This window comes from Coenobita brevimanus, chromosome 86 (genome assembly GCF_032717465.1).
Source record: "Coenobita brevimanus isolate Jiangsu-jjx chromosome 86, ASM3271746v2, whole genome shotgun sequence".
NCBI classification, from domain to species: domain Eukaryota; kingdom Metazoa; phylum Arthropoda; class Malacostraca; order Decapoda; family Coenobitidae; genus Coenobita; species Coenobita brevimanus.
In genome coordinates, this window is record NC_137039.1 from 32,957,660 (window position 1) to 32,980,683 (window position 23,024).

The window sequence follows — 23,024 nt, forward strand, 5'->3', positions numbered from 1 at the left end:
AGCTACTTCAACATTGTCTCTTGTTTTAATAATCTTCAGTCTTATCGTACTGACTGATAAAGACTTGAACCGATTTGGGGCGTTGATGGAAGACAGAGGACATTTTCATAGACTTTCATGAGCTGGAGGGTTTTATATAGAATTCCTTGTTTAATATTTATGTATTTATTTATTTTTATTGTCATTTATACAGTTACCAATCATTTCATGTTCATACGAGAGTGAACAGTTGTATCTAAGAATGCTTGGTTATATTTTCATCTTTGTTCATACCGCTGCAAACAATTCAATAACAAACAGTAGAGTGAAGAATGAAGTTGCATGCACGATTGTTTGGTTGTATGTTTAGCTTCACTCCTGCGAGGGAGATTGTACCCGGGTCTCCCTTTCTTCTCTGATTCACGTCCCTAAAAGTCATGGAAACCTACTCTGGATCTGCCCACCCCGCATGAAATAAGGAAAAGTAGGGTAAAACGAAGATGCTGATGATAATGAAACGCCAGGGGAAGAAAATGCTTTATTGGGTATATGTTTCAGTGAGAACATATAAGGTTGATCATAAGGAGGGCGGGAACTATACGGGTTCAGTCCCGGTTCTGTTTGTCTCGTTTCTTTCAGCCTCGGTTACTTCAGACTCTTTTCTTTCAGTCTTGGGAGTCTCGGGTCTTTCAGTCTTGTTTTTCCCAGTCTCGTTTCTCCCAGTTTCATTTCTCTCTGGCAGGGTTTCTTCTGTCTCGCTTCTCTCTGTCTCGGTTGTTTCAGAGTCGTTTGTTTCAGTGCCGGGTCCCAGTATCTCGTGTCTCGGTTTTCCGAATCTCGTCTAGCTCAGTCTCTATACGTTCAGCCTTTTCAATCTCTTTTCTTTCAGGCTGTTGACTCTCCTTTTTTTCAGCCTTGGTTCTATCAGTTTTGGTTCCTCTTAGGATGAGTCTCTCCAGGCCGATGATGGGGCTTTCACTGAGTAGGGACACGACCACCCCACTCAGTGCCGACAGGAAGATCACACCCACCGTCTGTGTGATCTGGCAATGGGTAACAAATAGATTAGGTTATGCAGAATGACAAATTGCAACATACTCGTACTACTGCATTTGTTTGGCTTTGGGGCGAGGAGATCGAGAGACTGACGAGAAGAGTGTATGTGAGTGAGGTAGAGAGAGGAAGGAGGAGATGGAGACAAAGGATGAGATGAGGGATGGAGTGGAGAGTTGTATGAGAGAGTGATGTGTGAATTGGAGGGAGTAAGCCATGTAGCTGAGAACTGGGCAGCGTGGCATGGAGGCGACTTGTTTGTGGCCACCCCTTATGGGATTAAGGCTACTAGCAGTAGATAGACAGATAGATGGATCGATAGATAGATAGATAAAAATATAGTCTTCTAAACACCTCTAAGAACGAGGGCTTGATGTCCTTTCACCACTGCAGTTCAAAAGATGTGAGACGACCAGCATTCACTGTGATGTCTCCTCCCGACCAGTTTAATATGTTTCTCAGTCACTGTGGCCGAGTTGACTTTAATTACTGCTGTACCCTCGGCAGTAGGTCGAGATGTAAGATTTTGCGAAGAAATATCACAATACCTGGTGGTCTCAAATCTTTTACACCTGCCATGGCGAAGTGGCATCGAAGCCTTGGTCTTAGAGGCGTTTAACCGACCCAGTGGCATACTGCACATAGGGTAAGCGTGAAGAAGGCTTAGATTAATGCCTGTTGAATACACGAAGATAATAAAGGAAGGCAATCAGTTTTTGCTGCGTCCCATTGTTCCCCTAAAATACAGCCTGCAGCAGTCAGTGTTACATCCAGGTCCCCAGTTGTACCGCTGGATTAACAGAGACACGAGGGAAGCAAAATTAGTTTAAGAATTTGACCGGCCCGAGAATCGAAGTCGGGTTTATTCAGTTATCGAGCTGGATGTGCTAACCTATGCATCACTAAGCTCCCCCCGCCCCGTCCAAGCATGGTATAATCGGGAAGTTGAACCGCCCAGTTAATTCGGGGCCACCACGTGAAGGCGTCCCTCTCCAGCACCAACCAGGTATATTCATCCTCAGTTATGACCTGTGCCTTACCATGTTGAGGTGACTGAAGTAGAAAGGGATCTGTGGGATGTAGATGTAGAGGAGGATTTGCAGATTGAAGGCGATGAGGAAGGTGGTGTAGGTTAGGCGACTGAGAGGCTGCCAGAAGGGGTGGCGTAGGAAGGTGTTGATGGGACCTGTAGGGGAAGAGAAGACACATGAGAGGACAAGAAGAAGAAGAAGAAAGGAATAAGAAGACGAAGAAGAAGATGGAAGACAGAACTGATAAAAATTTTGGAGGTGTGGTCAGATGTAAGATAAACCCACTTCTTTTCTTCATTATAGAAATTAGTCTCCGGGAAACTTGTAACTAGGACATAGATAAAGCAAAATAAACACACACACACACACACACACACACACACACACACACACACACACACACACACACACACACACACACACACACACACACACACACACACACACACACACACACACACACACACACACACACACACACACACACACACACACACACACACACACACCTCCATAACCGTAGTGACAGGCGAAGACGATCCAGGCAATTCCGACGCCCCAGGCGAATCGGTGGAGGCCGCCGTAGGTGATGCTGATGGCGGGCTGGTACGGCTCTGGCTCGCCGGAGAGTGTGTTGTACTGTGGGATGCCAAACACGACCAGGGAAAGGACAACTATCGCCACAATCCATCCTACCGCTACCTGCCACTGTGGAGAGAGGAGGAGAGAAATTTGCAGAGGAGAATAAGAATGAAACATAAGGAGAACGAGGAGCTAAGGGAGAAGACGAAGGAGGAAGAGGAGGAGAAGAAGAGGAAGAAGAAGAGGGAGAAGAAAATGCAAGGGTAACTATCGCTACAATCCATGCTGCTTTGACTTGCCACTGTGGAGAGAAGTAGAAGAGAGAATTAAGAGTATGAATATTAAGAGTTCTGTCGTTGTGGAGTGGCAAAGAGTACGATGGAGAATGTAACTGGTGATAACACCTGTTTACCTGCTATATGCCTGTGTAGGAGGAAGACGGTTTATTTATTATTATTATTATTATTATTATTATTATTATTATTATTATTACTCGGAGGGAAGTGGTGGTCAAGTGCAGGAGGAGTAGACTGCTGACCGTGACATCTTGAGATTGACCCTTAAGGAGAATCTTAATTTTTCCTCCAGATCCACGCACACATCAGGGAAACACATCCACCAACACAGCCACACCAATCCTGAATGAAATGTAACCAGAAGCCCAGGCGATGAAATAAGGAGGTGTGTGGAAATGAAGTTTGTGGAAATGAGGAAGATTATGCACCAACTTTTCTGCATAGGAGGACATGTATCTAGTCTATACCAAGAAAATTTAAGCCAGCAACAGGTCACCCAGTTCCCCCACCTACCTTCTTCAGGGTGATCTTCTCCTGGCGCTTCTGGTCGACCCTCAAGATGTAGCCAAGACACAGGCCAACCAGGTAGGGCGAGGCGCGGGACCAGGGCTTCGTGTATACCCATTTAGTATACTGCACATAGTCTGGCCCGCTGAAGGGGGAGAGAGGGAGAATTAGAGCAGTGTGTGTGTGTGAGAGAGAGAGAGAGAGAGGGAGAGAGAGACTGGTAGCGCTACTGCAATTAACCTATTACTGCAATGATGACTCCTTTTTAATCTGGTCTCCGTCTGACAGTTCTCTCTCTCTCTCTCTCTCTCTCTCTCTCTCTCTCTCTCTCTCTCTCTTTTCTCTCAGTGCAGAGGTTGGAAAGTCCCTGTTAACCCTTTCAGTCCCAGGACGTCATTTTTGTTTTATTCCTGCTGCTTCTGCCAGACGATTTTATTCAGCTTAGGATGGCACTCTGGCAGTGAAAGGGTTAAATATAAATAGATAGATAGATAGATGGCTAGATAGATAGATAGATAGATAGTCTTTTCTAAACTCAGTGAGGACGTTTGGAAGCAGCAAGAATGAAGAAAGATGATGGTGATGATGACGATGATGATGATGGGGAGGAGGAGGAGGAGGAGTAAAATGATGATGATGGGGATGATGATGACGATGATGATGAGGAGAAGGAGGAGGTGAAAAATGATGATGATGGTGATGATGAGGAGAAGGAGAAAAATGATGATGATGATGATGATGCTATTTGTATTTTATTTTAACTACCCCCAGGCTCTTTTTTTTTTTTTTCGTGTTTTTCAGGCCTTTACACAATCAGATAATGTTTATCACAGCTATACTTGACCGTGATCTTTCCGTGTCAGGCAGTGAGAGAGTTTGATATCATGGCGTATCAGTGACGGGGAAAGCTGACATTTCTTTCTTTCTTTATGTATTTATTTCTTATTCATTCATTTATACATTCATTCATTCATTCATTTATTTTCCTTTTTCATTATTGGTCTTTCAAAATTCGGTGGCCTAATTTTCGCATGTAATTTTTGTTTTGTTTTCTTTTCTTCAGCGTAGAGATAGATAGGTAGATAGACAGAGGGATAGATAAATAGATTGATAGATAAAGTTACCTGATATCCTGAACCTGTGTGGGGGGCAACTCTAGGGCTGCTATGATAATCCCTGGCACCAGACATGAAATCAGCAACAGGCAGTACATCCACCACAGCCCTGTGAATGAGAATAAATGCATTAATAGATGGATAACTAGTAGATAAATAGATAAATATATAAATAAAAGATATATTAGATGTGAAGAAAAAGATAAATAAATAAAATAAATAGATAATAGATAAATAATAGATAAATGCATAATAGATAAATAATAAATAGATAAATAAATAAATAATAGATAAACAGTAAAATAGATAAATAATAAATATATAAATAAATAATGTAAAGATAAATAATAATTAGATAAATGATAAACAAATAATTACGTAAATAAATACAGGATAAATGAAAATGATTTGAAATACTATAAAATTAAAAATGATAGGAATGAAACAAATACAAGTAAATAAATAAAACAGAGACAAAATCATAAGTAAATGAATAAATAAAGATACAGTGGACAAATAAACAAATAAATAAATAAATGTAAGTAAATAAAGAAATTAATGAAAAAGCCATTAATACATAAATGATTACAAACAGAAATAAGGAGATGTATAAAAAAGAACGTGATTTATAAGAATATGTAAATGTACTGCATATAAATTAAAAAATATAATTAAGAAATATATCATTACCTATATGAAAAATTAATCTACCCACCAACTCTTCCACTCACCCAGCTTACGGCGGTAGAGCAGGGGTAGAAAGAAGAATGGCGTGCAGAGGTAGAGCTGGAAGTCTACCGAGGTATACCAGCACACCGGTATACACTACACCGCCACACACCAAGGATGAGATGTAAAATACAGAGGTTAGTTGAATTTGGGTATAAAGAAGTGATATTTAGAGGTTAGTAAAGTATGGAGAGAGACACACCATCGCACCAGAATACCCTACACCACCACACAGCCACCACACCACTAACCACCATCACCACCACCAGAGAGGATGAGGAGTGAAAGGAGAGTGTGAAGAGGTGTAGTTAGAAATCAGTGTTAGTATACCAACACCCCTACTTACACTGCCCTCACACACCACCACACCAGCGTTCCACCTCACCATCAATACCACACCAACACCAGAGAGAGAGAGAGAGAGAGGGAGGTAAAAATTTAGAGGGGTTTATCGTGACTCTACCCGTCTCGAAACACGTACCGACTCCGTATCGATCTCGTTGAAGAACCAGTTGGTGAGGAAGAAGCTGTCCCGCCACCAGTAGCGTCTGCAAAGGTCCACGAAGTTGGTGGGTTGGACCAGAAGGGGCGCCTGGGACCCCTTGATGAAGAGAGGGGGGAACACGGCGAAGATGCCACACAGAAGCAGGATGGGCGGCGCTAGTCTGTAGAAGAAGGAGGAGGCGGAGGAGGTGGAGGAGAAGAAGAAGGAGGAGGAGAAGGAGAAGAAGAAGAAGGAGGACGAGGAGAAGGAGAAGAAAAGGCTTAAGATTAACCCCTATAAACTGCACAAGGACATTAATTACTTCACCCCAGTGACGTGTTTTATGCATATTCAGTCGCAGTGTGCCAATGGATCTCAAAGCGAATGGATCTTGATTTTTTTTTTTTTTTTTTGGAACTCTATGGTAAGGACGAATTTTTCAGGTTCTACATATTTTTTAAAAAGAATAATCACATTGCTGTAGTTAATACCATAAGCCACATGAGGCATCTATATTCTTTTAACATTAACTTGGTTTAGAATACCATCTTTCCATCTTGAATGCTTACTTGTTATAATAGATTAACACTTCCGTAATATGATAGTTGTCACGAAGAATTGATAAGGATAAGATGTTGACTCGTATCAGTATCATATTCTAACACTGAATCATGTTAAGTAAACCTCAAAAGGACGAAAATCTGGGCCAAGTTAAGGTAAAAGGACTAGGCTTATTTCCCTCATTTGGTCTTACCTGAGAAACCTGTGGACTACGTATATTATGGGGTTGAAGCTTCTCGTCCTGTCAAACTCCTGCAGGGCAAAGAAGGAGAGAGGAGAGGCATCAGAGGCAGGCAGACTACAGTATATCTAATGATCCTAGTGACTCTTATTGTAAAGTTTCTGTATTTTCATATTTGTTTAGATGTGCTTAAAATATATTAGTTGTATCGTGATGCCTTAATTATCATCTTCGTCATCATCATCATTATTACTATCATCATTGTTTTTTCAGCGTAAAAGTGTGGCGAGCCATGGTAATTTAGTTATTCATTTCTTGTAGGGGAAAAAGCAGAAGTATGAGGCTTTATTTAGAGTTTAAGAGTGTATGGAGATTGTGTGAAAGGGACGCAGTATGTGGAATGTGTTAATATGATGCTAATGACAGAGAAAGTATATAAAATGAATGAGATACGATTGATAATGGTGAGAAATTAGGGATGAAGGGGTTGGAGTGAGCGAAGGTGGGGGTGAGAAATAAGAGAGAGAGAGGTAGTGAGATGAGAGGTGATGGGGAAACGAGAGACGTGAAGCGAGTACCCACCTTGGTTAAGTTGTACGCCACCAGGAGGCCGCTGATGAAGAAGAAGGTGTCGACGGAGGGCAGGCCGTTTAGAATAACCTGCACTGGGATCAGCTGCTCACTTATCATCTGTTGAGGGTCAGGGAGGAACGGGAGATTGGGAGGCGAGTGTAGGTGGTTTTAATATCATCACAAAGGTTGATTTTCTCCCAGTATCCCAAATTGCTTTAAAACAACCACAGCTACTGAATTTATGCTCTTTCATATACCTGTTTAAGGGAGAGAGAGAGAGAGAGAGAGAGTAGAGCAACAAATAACGCCAAACAGTATCAAGAATAAATACAATGCACGTCCTCCAACTGAATGCATTAATTACTTACATCAGGCAGAAGAGCTTTGTTAACACTGCCCGAGACACCCATGAGGTAGGCATGACCCAGCACCACCCAGGACATGGTCAGCACTCTGGGGGCAGCACAGGTTAGGGGAGGTTAAGATGATTATGAAGGGGGAGGAAAAAGGGGGTAGTCAGACTGAAGTGCTCTCGTGATGCTTACTATAGTCTGTTCACTTTAATTAGGCGTAAAATTGGCACCTCTCCATCCTGAATCCTGACCCATAAATTTCAACACTAGAATATGCTGCTAGTCACGAAGAAGTGGTATGGGAAGGATGGAAGGCCGGTAGTGGTGTCCTTTTCTTCCCCGCTTCACTGACCTGATCCCATGAAGACAGGATATAACCTCTGGCCCCTCGTTGATGTTGATCCGGAATATCTTCTCCAGGTTGGTGTAGGCCGAGAACACCAGCAGGTACTTCAGACGACCTGCAGGAGGGGGTGGGGAGGTGATGCGGTGATGTGTGGACGTAGGACACATGCAGGGTAACACGTGCGCTCATGCATACACACTACACTCATGCAATACTGGCGTTTTTGCTCATGCACTCAAAGAACACACACACACGTACACAGAGGAGCCACCCTTTTGTTATTTACTTTCATTTTGACTGCTTATTACTTACCAGCGTTACATACCTGCATTAATATACATACATATACATATACAACTGTTCATTATTAAACATTATCATTAAAGCCTGATTTGTAGTATTTCCTTATTTTGGGGTGGATGCCGAGCGAGCCAAGAGCCACATGTTCATAATTTACCTCTTTCATTTTGACCTGGCCTAAAATTACCTTCTCATCGTGAATGCTGGGTTGTAACAAGAAATTGACACTAGAATATAATGCTAGTCACGAAGAGGTGCTATAGGGAGGATTTAGAGCCGCACTGTCTTTTTTTTTTCAGCCACAGAGCTACGTGAAATAAGGTTCATAAGGACGAAAATCTGGGTCAGGTTAACGTGAAAGGACTTTACCTGTACTGAAGCCTAATCTCTGTTTTACCTTTTCTAGAGTGAGGTGTTGAGCGAACCAGGATCCACACGTCAGCAAAGGTCCCCGCCAGCACTAGAGCACCCAGCACGCACAGGACCACGCTGGAGGCACAGAAGGTGAGAGTATTACAGATCACACAGACCTTGGGGAGTTAGGACGGTAATTCACAAGGTAGTCATAAATTCATTGTCGTATCTTCGTGGTACTTATTTTTGTTTGGGATTTATTTTGAGGCGCATGATGGAGTGTGGGGGCTGGTGTGTGTGTGTGTGTGTTGTGTATGTGTGTGTGTGTGTGTGAGAGAGAGAGAGAGAGAGAGAGAGAGAGAGAGAGAGAGAGAGCGAGAAGAGAGAGAAAGAGAGAAGAGAGAGAGAGAGTAACACCACCACTCACTCACATCATGGTCACGTCCCTGTCATTGTACTCAAGCTGTGGCGGGTCCTTCGTCTGGCAGGCCACCTTGTACAGCTCCAGGTCTTCATTCAGGTTCTCACTCACTCCCCACTGTCGCAAGGAAAGGAAAACTCTGGGATTAGGCGTTTGTTGGCGAAGGATGGTTATGATATAGTGAGATTTTATTATTAGAAAAAAGGTCTGATTAGGCGTATGATGATAAAAGGACTCTATGGTATACATTTTGATATAAGGAAAAGGGTGAACGAATGGATTAGGTGTCTGGTAATAGGTATGTGGTTGACGTGTAGTATGTGTTTAATGTAAATAACTGAATGAGCTTTACCATTGGGCGTCTGATAAATGAAGCAAAGTTAATATACAGTTTAGCAAGAATTTTTATATAAGGAAAGCATAGGCCTGTGGGAGTGTACAGATAGCATCCCTCCACTTTCCTTCCCTCTATCTGTCCTTTCCCTACCCCTCCACCTTTATCTCCACCTTCCTTCCCTCCATCCACCCTTCCCTCCCTCCCTCCACCTATCCTTCTCCCATAGCCTCCCTCTCTCCACCTTTCTTTCTCCCCTTCCCTCCCCCCTTCCACTTTCCATCCCTACCCACACGTTCCCTTCTCTCCCTCCCCTCCTCCACCTTCCCTCATCTCCCCTCCATCTTCCATCCTCCCTCTCTCCACCTTCCCTTCCCTCCCTCCACCCACCTCCAACTCCTGTTGGGTGCATGTGGAGGGCATACATGTGGAGTAGATATTAGTGGCGATGGCCAGACCCAAACTTCCCGCCACCGCCGCCATCTTGGTAATCGGCGTTGTGTGCTTCGGTGCCATCTTATCCTCATCTTCTGTTGCTCCTTCCTTCTTCCTGAGAGAGAGAGAGAGAGAGAGAGAGAGAGAGAGAGAGAGAGAGAGAGAGAGAATGCTTATTAAATCCAGTGTATGTAAACCTGTCAAGCGTTTCCCCACCACTATAGCTGAGAGACTATATATATATATATATATATATATATATATATATATATATATATATATATATATATATATATATATATATATATATATATATATCCTAACCTAAATTATGACATCAGAAAATAGCAAGACAAACTAAAATAAATTCGTCACTGTGCTCAAGAGGGTCAAGTCCTGTCGGCTGAGATGAGGTTGAGGAAAAAGTCTCTCTCCTATGCTGAATAAAATCGTCTGGAGGGAGCAAGAATAGAATAAATTAAGGATCCAGCATTCCAGGGATATTCCAGGCCATTTTCCAGCCCAAGTCCACCCGCCATAGTTTTCGTGCTCCAGAGGGTTAAGTATGGATCCCAAACCCCTCTTCATTAGCGATTTATTTTTCACATTTTGCCTTAACACATTTTTGTATGTTACTTATATCGTTTGAACATGGACATGGGATCCTTCAGTCACGTGGAAGAGGGGACCGAGGTGTAATAATAAGAATAAATCGCTAAGTAAGAGGTGGTTGGGAATCCTCAAACCTCTTACCTATAGGACATAACGCAGTACTTTCCGATGAAGTGGGCCTGGGGCAGCTCCTGGTGCACCTCCACCCCCACGCACTCGTCTCGCAGCCCCAGTACCCACGTATTCCCTGCGAGCATCCCGTCCGGTAACTTTCCCCACGAGTCCACCACTGAGGGAGATAGATAGATAGACAGATAGATAGATAGATAGATAGATTTTAGATAGACAGATAGATAGATAAGAAATCGTCCGGTAAAAGCAAGAACTTCAAAATAGTCATGGTAGTGAAAGGGATACTATTTATATCTTCACTCAGACAGCTGCCAATATAAACTCGGTATTAATCCCTTCGATGTCGTATTTTTCGCTTGAGTCTTGCTGCCGTCAGACGATTTTATTCAGCTCGGGAAACGTTTCGAACTAGAGGGGTTAGATACAGCCTTCACTAATTCCTTCAGTGGTAGAGGTATTTACAAAGCTGGAAAAATTCATCTGACGGTAGCAAGATAAAAGGGAAACAAGCTTAGCAAAAATGTGCGGCCTCTTCCCACGCTGCGCACCCTCGCTGGGGAAGAGGGAGGGGAACGACTCTGTGGGTTCTCCCTCTGCCTAAAACCTGGTGTGAGTGACGGCGTACTACTGTGTGCTGTTTTGTGTTCCTACGTATTTAAAAAGAAGTGCATACCGATGTTGCCCGGAATCCCTGGGGGTCGCTTCCCCCCTGGGCCTTTGGGACTCCACCCTGTCCTAGTTGAGGTCTACCGTTGTGCAGTATTTCGTCTGCGTAAACGTTCCCAGTTGCCAGAAAATGCGTTCTTTTTGAAGCACTTCCTCCTCCTGCTGCTGCTGCTCCTCCTCCTCCTCCTCCTCCTCCTCCTCTGTCCTGGAGAAATGCTATCATCGTCTGCACAGTCCAAACATAAACCCGTCCATACTTACTCTTGACAGCCCATCCTTTGCCTCTAGACAGCCCTCTGTAGAAGGCTGCTAGATCCAGCCGGCAGGGGTAGGACACGTTGTTGAGGTCTGGCAGGTAGAAGCCCCAGTAGTTGAGAAGGAGTACGCGGTGATCATCGCTCAGAAGGGGAGGGGCTTGTGGTTCTGGAGGCTCTTGTGGTTCCTGGTGAGAGTTAGAGGGTACTGTTATTTTCGCCTTTATTATTATTATTAGTATTATTATTACTGCTACTATTAGTAGTAGTAGTAGTAGTAGTAGTAGTAGTAGTAGTATTTCGTGAACGGAAAGGAAAACGCTCAAATTTTTTTTCGCGATAAATACTGAATCACATTACGAAATTTTAACGTACCTGGCTTATGCATATCACTGCTGCCTGCATTCTCAGAGGCGGGATGCAGGCTGAGCAAAGTTAACCTAGTCACCATAAACCTTCCATAAATGCCTGGCGAAAAATAAAGACTGTCTACCCCTTCGTCAAGTGAAATGGAACCTTCACTTTATTCTTGCTGTATCCAGACGAGTTTTTTGTCATCTTTAGAGGGGTTTTTCGAAGTGGAGGGGGGGGGGAAATATCCTTCATTAACCCTTTACTACATACACTTTACTACAAGAAATTTCAGCTTGAATAAAATCGTCTGGCGGTGGTAAACATAAAATATTAAAAAAAAAATCGTCATCCCAGTTCAAGAGGTTTTAGACGTAAGGCCGAAGGATATCTCACGCTTGAAAAATAAATAAATAAATATATATATAAAATAAAGTAAAAAAAGGTTACTGGAATTCAACTAAACCTTACATGATGGGAAACTATTCCTGTGCTGAATAAAATCGTCTGGGAGAGTAATTTATCACTTCTCCCCTCCACTGATACTGACTCACTGATAAGGCTGGAAGTGTTATGATAATGAGGGGAATTTTGAAACTCATTGGTGGTGATAAAGATTTTGTGATGATAATGATGGCTGTTGTTGCTGTTATCACCACCACCACCACCACCACTACTACTACTACTACTACTACTACTACTACTACTACTACTACTACTACTACTACTGGCTTAAAGACTAAATGGGATGAGGATGAGGTGTGAGTGGGTGCTTGAATAAAAGAACGTTTGATTTATCCTTCTTTAACTACTGAATATTAAGATTTTTTTCCGGAACTGAATAACATCACATGGAGATAACAAAAGTGAGTAAAATATGCCTTCGTTCGTTATGTTTCGGTAAGAGAGCATTTGAACTCCAGAAAAAGAATTAGTTAATAGATTTCCTGGTAAAAAAAAAAAAAAAAAAAAAACTATGTATTAGCATCAGTTACTGGCGTTCGTGTCTTAGCTTAGGCCAGGCTAAAGTAGATTAATTAGTTTCGGGTAAGTCAGGTGTTTATCCATATTTTCTGTTGACGTTCAAGCCCTCCTTCCCCTTTCTGTTGAATCCGGCCTGAAATTCCATGCCAGCCGCTTTTGCGTTTAGCTTGGCGTGTTGTGGAGGGCAGGAAGTGGTAAAAACATACTTGCCCACTTGCCCATGATTATGTTCATCAAAATGAAAATATAGATTTCAGGTGAAAAAAAAAAAAAAAGCACAACAAAGCAATACAGCCTTACTCCAAAGCAGGACACTCTAGGAAACTCAGAGGCTCACAGTAAACACAAATAGTACCAAAAGTAACCCTAAAACAGTTTCCATAATAATAGCATAGTTAGCCCTAAAGCCACTTCTATCCGGTGTTTGGATAGAGGCTTTCATTAGAACCATCATCTTCCTCCACTTCTTTCTCCTGGAAACAAGCCGTGCCTACAGTAGCTCACCCATTCCTTGCTGTGGAGTGGGGAAATTCGCTTCATTTTTCTATCGCTAAGCTACAGCATTACAATAGACAGATAGATAGATAGATAGATAGGTAATTTACTGACTACAGCTACATTTTATATATTACGTGCGTTGTGTAAAATATTCTTCTGCACAATACACAGTCCTGGGCTTACCTGATCGTGTAGGTGTGCAGGGGTGTGGTTGGTGGAGTGCAAGAGGGCCGCCCACAGTGCAGGGGACAGCACACTACGAACTGTCTCTTCAATTGACCCCCACTTTGACCTGACCTCCTCCTGGCCTGACCTTGCAGCCTTGAGGTCGACCATAGGTATTACGTACTTTGGGTTGACTTGGCGCTCTGCTGCACTAAGGCCGACCGTCCAAATTAAGGCCACAGTTAGCAGGTACAGGCGCTTCATTTTGACTCTCCAAAAGAAAGAAAGAAAAAAAAAACGGCCCCTCCTGGCTAAGACAAAGCGTTTTAATCTGACGAGAGGAGCGGCCCGTAGGAGCTGTGAGTCGACTCGCAGCACCAAACGACGCTTAAGTAACTGTATGACTGCAGGGTTATCTAAACAGATCAACATCTTGAGACGGTGGTCATCTTGGGTAGTATTTATGAAAGATCTTAAGGCATTTCAAGGGCAAACTTATCCCCGTAATAGTTCAGTGTTATTACGGATCATTTTGTTTGTTGTTTTTTGTTTTCTCTGTTTAGTATTTCCTCTGATTTTGTTTGGAAGTGTTTAATAGCTGGAAGGATGAAGACAGATGCATGCACAAGCCATCTACTATACAACTGATGTTTAGACCTTCTAGATAAACATTCCTAAGCTTAATTCGGGTATAACACTGGCTTTGTATACTGCTTACTCATACAGCTTCCAACTGCATTACATTCACTGTAGTAAAAGTGAATATTGAGGTGAAAAATACGACTAAACATAATTATGCTTGATATTAACTAATTGCTACGGGGACTTAACTATAGCTGAAACAAGTATGAGTCTTTGTAAACACTGCTCTTGGTATCTTATCGGTGTTCTCCTGGTGTGATTTGATTATGCTGATTAAAGTTGCTTGATGATGATCAACAACGTAAGTGTTAATGCAACCTCATTTTGTCCGTTTGTCAGTCATATTTATTCTGACATAAGTTTAACCATATGATTTTTTTTTTTTTTTTTTAAGATTTACCAATCATCCACCAAATGGTGCGGTGTTGAAGCGAGCCTTTGTCGATGGGCGGACCACTAGTGATCCTGTATTGGTATGTGGTGATCATGGCGTTGTAGGGCGACAGGCTAGGGGAGAACCCAAACACAAGTATCCTGCCACACTATTTTGGTGTGGGATACTTCTGTCAAGGTCGTAGCTGACGCTCTAGCAGTCAGTCTGGCCCAAGCAGTTGATGCCTTAGGGATAGTGACACACTGCCTGCGAGTGGTGGTGTCACGGCACTCGAGGAAGTAGTGCACTATTAAAAAAATAGGGCGTTGGACAACTCCTCCCGGTAGGGACACAGCTTACTTTGGGCATCTAATATTTGGCAAACGCATTACAGCCGAGTCGAAAGCTATCTATCTATCTATTGCCAGACGCCTCAATCCCGTTTGGGGTGGCCACAAACAAATCGCCTCCAAGTCGCCCTGTCCCCCGCCATTTCACTCCCCTGCTCCCAACTCACACCCCCCTCTCTCATATACCTCTCCACCCCATCTCTCCATCTCATCCTCGGCCTCCCCCTCCCTCTTTCCCCCTCCACCTCACTCACATACACTTTCTTCGTCAGTCTTTCACCCTCCATCCTCTCCACATGGCCAAACCACCTCAGTGTGTTCCTCATAACGCTTCCTATCACATCCACATCAACACCACAACGCTTCTTTATATCCTCATTCGTCAGCCTGTCTCTCCATGTGACTCCACAGGCTCCTCTTAAATAACTCATTTCCACTGCTCTCACTCTTGACTTGTGTCCTTCCAACAACGAGTCGAAAGCGTTTCAGGTTAATGTGGATCTAGGCTATAACCGCCTTGTAAACAGTAGGAGGGAGGACTGGCAGGTACTATGTGGCTCCGGCATACCAAGGGGTTGACGTGCATCCCGTGAGTCGTGCATGTGTCGACTATGCCGGGTGGTAGCCATGAAGCCAAATTATGACGCCTGATGGTTTAGTGGGTAATTAAGGCGCTCCAGTCGGATTGAGCCGATGCAGGTTTATATCCAAGGGAGGTTGGGGTTTATTGCTCACTTAATGCCACTCAGGGATGAGAGGCTGATCACTTACCTTAAATACCGGGACCAGCTTGCCTAGCCCAGGGGTCCTACGCTCCTCTTGGGGCGACATAGGATTGGATGATGGATGGATAAAATATCCTATATTCTCTCTCTCTCTCTCTTCTCTCTCTCTCTCTCTCTCTCAGAAGTGTCATAAAATTGAACTCTGAAGCCTCTTGAGGGGAAGTCAGTAATGGCCTCAATAATGTTCCTCCCACTCTCTCTCTCTCTCTCTCTCTCTCTCTCTCTCTCTCTCTCTCTCTCTCTCTCTCTCTCTCTCTCTCTCAGGTGACGCAGAGGGGCATTCATATCCAAGAACTACAATAATTGATAAATGGACATAAAAAAACTCATAGATTAGGTTTTTCAGAATATATATACATCTCTTATAATGGCTTCAGGAAAACATACATATAAGGCAATTAGAAGGTGCAAGGTCATACATCAACAGCTAATACAAAGCCTAAATTATTTCTTTTTAGAAGAACTTGGAGTTTTGAAGGGAGATATGCTTTACCCTCCCAAGATAACATCCGGGATTAGGCGTCTTGCAATAGAAAGATGCTACAGTCCATCCTTTAGCTATTTCAGCACACACTGGAATGATTATTACAGTATTCGGCACTAAATTCGAAAAAAAAAGAACGATTGGCCCCATACATGTACACAAGAAAAATAAAAAGAAAATCTGCATCTCGCACCAGTTTCTAGAAATGGATACACTAGCAAAGTAATCACCTAGTATCACCTCTGAGACACCTAGCTAATCACACACACCTATGAACTAGATCGCAGCCAGTGTCAGCAGCACCTTTCACTTCCGTATGGTCAAGAAAGTTAGTTAGTCCTTGGCATCACCGCACCAGTTACTCGGGGCTGTATTTTCGTGGCGGTAGGTGACTTCCAAGCACATTTTTCCGATTTAATATCTGTATGTGGCATGTTTATATTCTCCTATATGTTTTTGGAGCACTGTCATCATCATTATCATCATCATCATCATCATCATCATCACCTGCATCATCATCTCCATCATCATCATCATCAACGGCTTCCTCACTTCTGACTGAAAAGATGAATGTGTTGTAATCTACAGGTGATTATTTAACTGTGATATGACGAAAATAAATCCTCGGCGATAGGGGTGATAGGAAACCTTGTCAACGTAAGATGATGCAGCCTTTGATCACGTTCTCATGGTTTACTTTCTGACGATGGAGATGACGAAGCTTTTAAAAATCGAAGCGCAGGTTACATTTCAGTGGCCATATATTACTGTCTGTTAGTTCTCTCAGTAAAGATTATCAGTGTCTCATAAGCCTGAATATGAAGCTGCGCACACACCAAGCCTTGTCGAAAAAATTATAAGCTGAACTCCATTTCCACTGAATCTATGAGTAAAGATAATTATGTTGGTGACCGTACGCCTAACAAAGGTATGGCACCCTCTAGGCGTTTTGTAGAATTGAATAGTATAATATTCTTGGACGAATCTGAGTAAAGTTAGTGTTATACCTCAGTCTATATGACGTCTTGTATCGTGCCATTTTATTTAAACTTGAAGCAAAGAAAGTAGCATAGGGTGGGCCATATATCACAATGCTACAACCGTGTTTTATTTTTGAGTGCTGAGAGGGGCGCGATACTTTTTGCAGGGTGTACTTCCTCCGCATATCTACACCACTATCAGTCCTTACTACACACACACACACACACACACACACACACACACACACACTATTGCTTTCAGTGAGTGCTGGGGCTATTTCCGTGGGCACTAGACACTGATTGAAGTAAGGCAATGTGGAGATAGTTTTTTTTTGTTTTAGATCACTGCAACCACTATATACTTACGAGGATTAGAGTTACTGCTAATTCCCCGAAAGTGATTGATTAGTGTTTTGAATCACTCTAGATGAACTCAGTAATTAGGAGTTTGAGAGCAGGTGGACAGGTATATTCAGATTTTCTCTTAGAGGGTTTTTAAGAGGGGGGTTGATCATCAGAACTCCAGGGGATTTCTATACAGTGCCTTTAAAACAGTGACACATTTTAGGATTTAAGGGAACACATATACGAACAGGTATCGAGGAGGCCACGTCTTAGGGGTACTTTAAACTGGGCACTTTTTTTAGGGTACGTCTGGGAAGGATGTTGAAGTTCTTGAATGCGTTACACTGACTCGTTCCGTGCGATGGTCCCAGGCTCTCGTCGGGCTTCTTTCAACAGAGCGAGACTCCTAATAATGAGGGGGTTTGAATCTCCATTTTTCCCTTCAGTATCGTTACGTCTTTTATATTTCATTATTGCTGCTACTCGACGATTTCATTCAGCTTAGGGGAGCCCAGTCTTAGTGAAGGAATTGGAGGATTATTCAGGGAGATTTCGTGAGATGCACTTCTAGTAAGAGGCTTCATGGGGTCACGTTCCTTCTGGTACAGGGCTCCTTCATGGGCCTCCAGGTAGCGAATTTCTGGTAAGGGCTTCATCTCATCACTTTGCTTCTAGGTGGAGACGCACAGTAGTGGACTCCGTGGGGTGTATTGCTTCTTAAAATGCCTTGACTTCATGACCGTCTTCAGCAAGTCAAAGTCGGGACAGTCAGTACACCAGGAGAACAGTGACCACGAGGAGGAGGAGGGCACTACCGCTGGGCAGTGTCCGGACGCCTGCTGAGTAGAAAGAAACACGTGAGAATCATTTTTACAGTGTGCGAGGCAGCTTAGAAATAGGAATAACGATGATGATGATGATGATGATGATGATGATGATGATGATGATGATGATGATGATGATGATGAACCTCCCCCTTTATATTCTCTCACCTACTCTTTTTTCTTGCCTCTTTTTCGCCCCCTCTTTGTCCTCTTCCTTTTCTCGTGGCATACTTCAGTTTTTTCCCCCCACCCTTACCTAATCGTCCATTCCCTCTTTATTCCTCACATCATTACCTTCCCAACCTTTTTCCATTTTTCGTCCCCTCTCCCCTTAATTTTCCTCTTTTTCGCCTCTTTCTTCCTTTCCCTCTCATTCTCTTCCTCTCTTCGCTTTCTTCCTCTGCCTCTCCTTTCCACACTTACCCTCTCTCTCCGGTCTTCCTTAACATTCTGTTTCCATCCTCTCTCTCTCTCTCTCTCTCTCTTCCTTTTCCTGTTTCTTCCTCCTCCTCTTCCTCCCCGTTTTCTTCTCTTCCCTCGCATTCCTTCGTTCACATCTTCTTCCTTCCCCATCTCCTTCCTTCCTCCTTCCCACCTCTCCCTACTCCTTCTCCTCGCCTCTCTCTCTTCCTCTCCCTCTTCCTCCTCTTACTTCCCTTTCTCTCAACCCTCCCACTGTCCCTCTGTCCTCTCTTCCTTCCTCCCCCTCTCTCCCTCCCCCTTCCTCCCCATCTTCCTCCTCGCTCCCATTCACCCTCTCTTCCTTATCTTCTTATCGACACCATGCCACCTCGGTCGACAGGACAGATCCCTTGTCGAATATGGATGCAACGAGAGAGGGTGAAAGAGAGGGTGGGGGGAGGTAGGGAGGTGAGGGAGAGAAAGAGGAGGGAGCTAAGGTAGGGAGAGAGAGAATGGATTGAGGGAGGGAAAGAGGGGTGAATGGGGGAGAGAGGGGGGATGAGAGAGAGAGAGAGATGAGGGAGGGAGGGAGGGAGGGAGGGAGGGAGGTGTGAAGGAGAAGTGAGGGAGGGGGGGGGGAGGTGTGAAGGAGAGATGAGGGAGGGGGGGAGAGAGACTTGAGAAAAAACCGATATTGCGAGACGCAGGAGGACAGAGTACACGGATTGCCAAGAGAGGTACTGAGTAGGAAGAAAGACGCCGGGGGGTTTGGTTGTTGGGGCCGCGTCTCACAGGAAGCGGTGGCAGGCAAGGGAGGGATCGAACCACCAAGAGAGGGAGAGAAAAATAAAAAAATGAGAAGAAAAGGCATTACTCTAACCCTGCCACACCCAAGAATTTACTCTAAGGAATAAATTTGTGTGGTAAAATTATCATATCTCGACAACCCATTTTTGAACATGGTTAGGCCTGGATCAATCTTATTTATTCTGCTTAGCTTTGATGGATATGAAGCGACTTAAGAAAAATAATAAATGGAATGGAAAGGAATGAACCAGCTTCTTGCTAAATCCGCTGTATCTTTGTGACCATAAGAGGCTTTGTAACACCTCCGTCCTAGTGACTTATTTTGCACTCTCTCGTCAAAACTCCATCTCTATTGTCTGTAGGTCCTGACGTTGGTATAAGAAAGCTAACCATTAACCCTCTGTCTTAACTAATACAAGATCATATCAGAGCTATTCTTCCTCCTACACAAAATGTCTTAGTTACTATAAGAAAACGATGGTAAGGTATTTTGTGAGTCTGCCCCGGACGTGTGGCGCGTAAATGTAGGCCAGTGTGGAATTATGAGACAGTCTCCCCTTGATGTCCCGTTTTCCTTGACTGTTGACTTGGTGATGCACTTGCAGGGGGACGCTCCACTGACATTTGAAAGGGGTTTGTGCTTAGTACTGTGTGTGTGTGTGTGTGTGTGTGTGTGTGTGTGTGTGTTCGATGACGTCGTTTTTCGTCTTATTATTTTGCAAGACGAAATTAGTTGCCGTAGCTGGCCTCTTAGGGAACAGATAAATGGTGTTCACACAGAATTGCACTCGCCCTGGTCAACCATCCACCTCCATCCAAGCCCGTCCGCAACCATTTCTTTCCACTCAATATTTTTCCTAATCTCTCCCCGCCTCATCAAGCTGCAAAGACAAATTTATGGCCTGCCGGTACGTCTTTCCATAACCATCTCTGTCCCTCATACAACGCCATCTTCACACATGTACTCGTTCGGACCTGCATCACCACACATCACCACCCCACCCACTTCTTTTCACCCGTCTTAAATACTTCTTATTTTCTCACCTATGGCTCATATGTTATCGGCCCACTATCACACCCATCTTCACAGGGTATGCTTCCCCTATTATGCCTTATCCTCCACCAGTATCCCAAACTCACTCTACGCTACTTATCCCAGCTACTTGCTTATTCTCTGATTTAGTGAGCATCATAAAAATAACTACCTTGACTACTAGCCGACCTATAACGCTCATATTCACAGGGTATACTCCCCATGTCACCATCCATCACCATCCCAGTCCACCCCACCCACTCCTTTCCACTCTCTTCACTCAGTCTTGAAGGATTTGACTCAGTATACCTCGAAAACCATAGCACTGAGAGGGATTAGTTTGTGCACACGTCTGTAAAGCTCCATCTCCTTTAATATTCTGAAACACGGTAACTTAGCCACGGGTCCCTACGCTCCGAAGGGGACAAAATGGCATTAGCAGTTACATTATCCGTTTACCTCTATAGGCATTACCTTAAACAAATCACAGTTATGAAGGGAATTGAGATGAGAAGGTAAATTAATGTCTCGTAGGATTCACCCGTGGAGTGTAAGCTGTTCACGTAGGAGATAAGAGGAAGATAAAGGGATAAGACCTCCTAGGATTATGGATAAGACCTGCTAGGATTCACCTGTGGAGTGGTAGTTGTACACGTAGGAGATCAGCCTCATCCTAACCCTGAGAGTTTTGAAGACACTCTGCTTGTACGGGCCCAGGGACAGTCGACACTCCGCCTGCAGACTACCCCCCGCTGCCGCAACCTGTAGGGGCAGGAGGAGGGGTTTAGGGAAGTTTGGTGTTTTTTCTGTGTGTGTGTGTGTGTGTGTGTGTGTGTGAGAGAGAGAGAGAGAGAGAGAGAGAGAGAGAGAGGGGGGAAGATCTTGCAGTCAGGTACTCAGTAAACTTACACACACAGACCAAACCCAGACATACCCACACGCACCTCCACACACAAACTTCAGTGCGCGAAGAGATGAAATAGAACTGAGAACTGATGAACTAAGTAGAAAGCACAGAGAAAGTATCATCTTCAAGAAAAATAAGGAAATGTTTTACCTCGAAGTATCCAGTCGAACTTTACCGATGCCGACTCACCTGCGCGGAATAATCGAAAAAGAAAAAAAAGTTGAAATCCGGAAGTCAGAGATGAAAGCGAGGAAGTGATTAGCGTTCCGAAAAGAGGGATATTTTTTTGTATTCTACAGAGTGACATGGGAGGAGTTATGGAAGAGAGAGAGAGAGAGAGAGAGAGAGAGAGAGAGAGAGAGAGAGAGAGAGAGAGAGAGGAGTTTTGAATGAGGAAGAAAATGTGGTAAAGTTGTGGATTACGTACCTGAGAGAAGGTGACTTTCATCCATAGTTGTGAGTGAAAGATTTGCTCTCTCTCTGGAAACTAAGGACTTGGCGGTAAAGAGAGAGAGAGAGAGAGAGAGAGAGAGAGAGAGAGAGAGAGAGAGAGAGAGAGGGAGAGAGAGAGGGAGAGAGAGAGAGAGAAATGAACGACTACATAACGTTCAGATTTACCAGGAATTTTAATAAGAGAGCAACTGACAGCACACATACTCAGGAACATAACATCCTCATTTACACAGAACAAATAAGTACACACACACACACACACACACACACACACACACACACACACACACACAGTACCACGTTATACTTCACCTTATGCTGCCACACCTCTCACTGCCTTCATCATACTTCTACATCTTATACTCCACACTGTCACCCCTCATACTGACACACCATACCTCACACTGCCTCACCTTAAATTGTCACACTTCACACTACCACTTATAGGGATTTTATAACTCACACATACTTTGCACTACCATACTCAACACTACCATGGCTTCCAATGCTGCACTTCACACCACTACCATACACCGCCATATCTTGCACCGTCACACTTCACACTATCGCACTCCACAATGCCACAGTCCACTCACACTACCACACTGGGACCATACACTGCCACACCTTACACTGCCACACCTCACACTACCACACTCCGCACGTCATTTGTATTTACTTCTCGTTCACCAGGCAGTTTCACTCAGTTCAAGAGAGACATTCCACACACACACACACACACACACACACACACACACACACAAACTCATTAATGAAGTGCATTATGTGGTTGTCAGCGATATCATAGGAAAAGTAAATTTGTTACTGAGAGAGAGAGAGAGAGAGAGAGAGAGAGAGAGAGAGAGAGAGAGAGAGAGAGAGAATCGAAAAGTCACCAGGTAAAAAAATCCAAACTGCATGAACACAAGGAAAGAAAGGAAAAAATAGAACAGAGAGGAAATAAGGAGATTAATATGATAACGAAGATGCGAAGACGAAAGGCAGAGATAAAGGGCGAAGCGAGCGAAGAAGGGGAGAGGAGAATGAGGGGAGAGAGAGAGACACGTGAGTGAAAATTAGCAGAAGAGAGGGTTGGAAAGAAGGGGAGGAGGGAGAGAAGGGAAGAGGACTAATGAGGTAAAGGAAAGGAGGCAGGGGGAAGAGGAGGCTTGAGAGGGGTGGATGAATGAAGGAGATAGGAAAGAGGGAAGAGATTAAATATATCTTAAATAAATCCACGTGTTGTTGATTAAAAATTGTATGTTTGAAAAAGGAATAAAAGTTGTGTTGATGGCAAAGGCTGTGAGGTTGAGGTAGGGTTCCAGGGGCTTGAGTGAGAGTTG

General features: G+C 43.7%; 2 protein-coding genes across 2 annotated transcripts in view; both read right to left on the reverse strand.

Annotated features, from left to right (window-relative positions):
• Positions 1-773: 773 nt before the first annotated feature.
• LOC145410658 (nose resistant to fluoxetine protein 6-like) lies at positions 774-13,560 on the reverse strand. The gene is made up of 17 exons (XM_080280771.1): positions 13,315-13,560; positions 11,306-11,486; positions 10,388-10,535; positions 9,218-9,227; positions 8,876-8,982; positions 8,488-8,579; positions 7,797-7,905; positions 7,460-7,544; positions 7,101-7,208; positions 6,531-6,589; positions 5,774-5,957; positions 5,295-5,388; positions 4,573-4,672; positions 3,455-3,593; positions 2,573-2,771; positions 2,073-2,218; positions 774-1,022 (listed from the first exon to the last, which is right to left on the reverse strand). Exons 1-17 carry the CDS (start codon positions 13,558-13,560, stop codon positions 774-776), a joined length of 2,256 nt encoding a protein of 751 aa, XP_080136897.1.
• A 4,177-nt stretch (positions 13,561-17,737) lies between these two features.
• Positions 17,738-23,024, reverse strand: part of LOC145410659 (uncharacterized) — a gene marked incomplete at its 5' end in the record, with an annotated part of 38,269 nt that continues 32,982 nt past the window's right edge. The window contains 2 exons of the mRNA XM_080280772.1: positions 17,738-18,094; positions 20,954-21,083. Of these exons, the coding sequence (XP_080136898.1) occupies positions 18,024-18,094; positions 20,954-21,083 (201 nt within the window). The remainder of the gene's footprint in view (positions 18,095-20,953; positions 21,084-23,024) is intronic.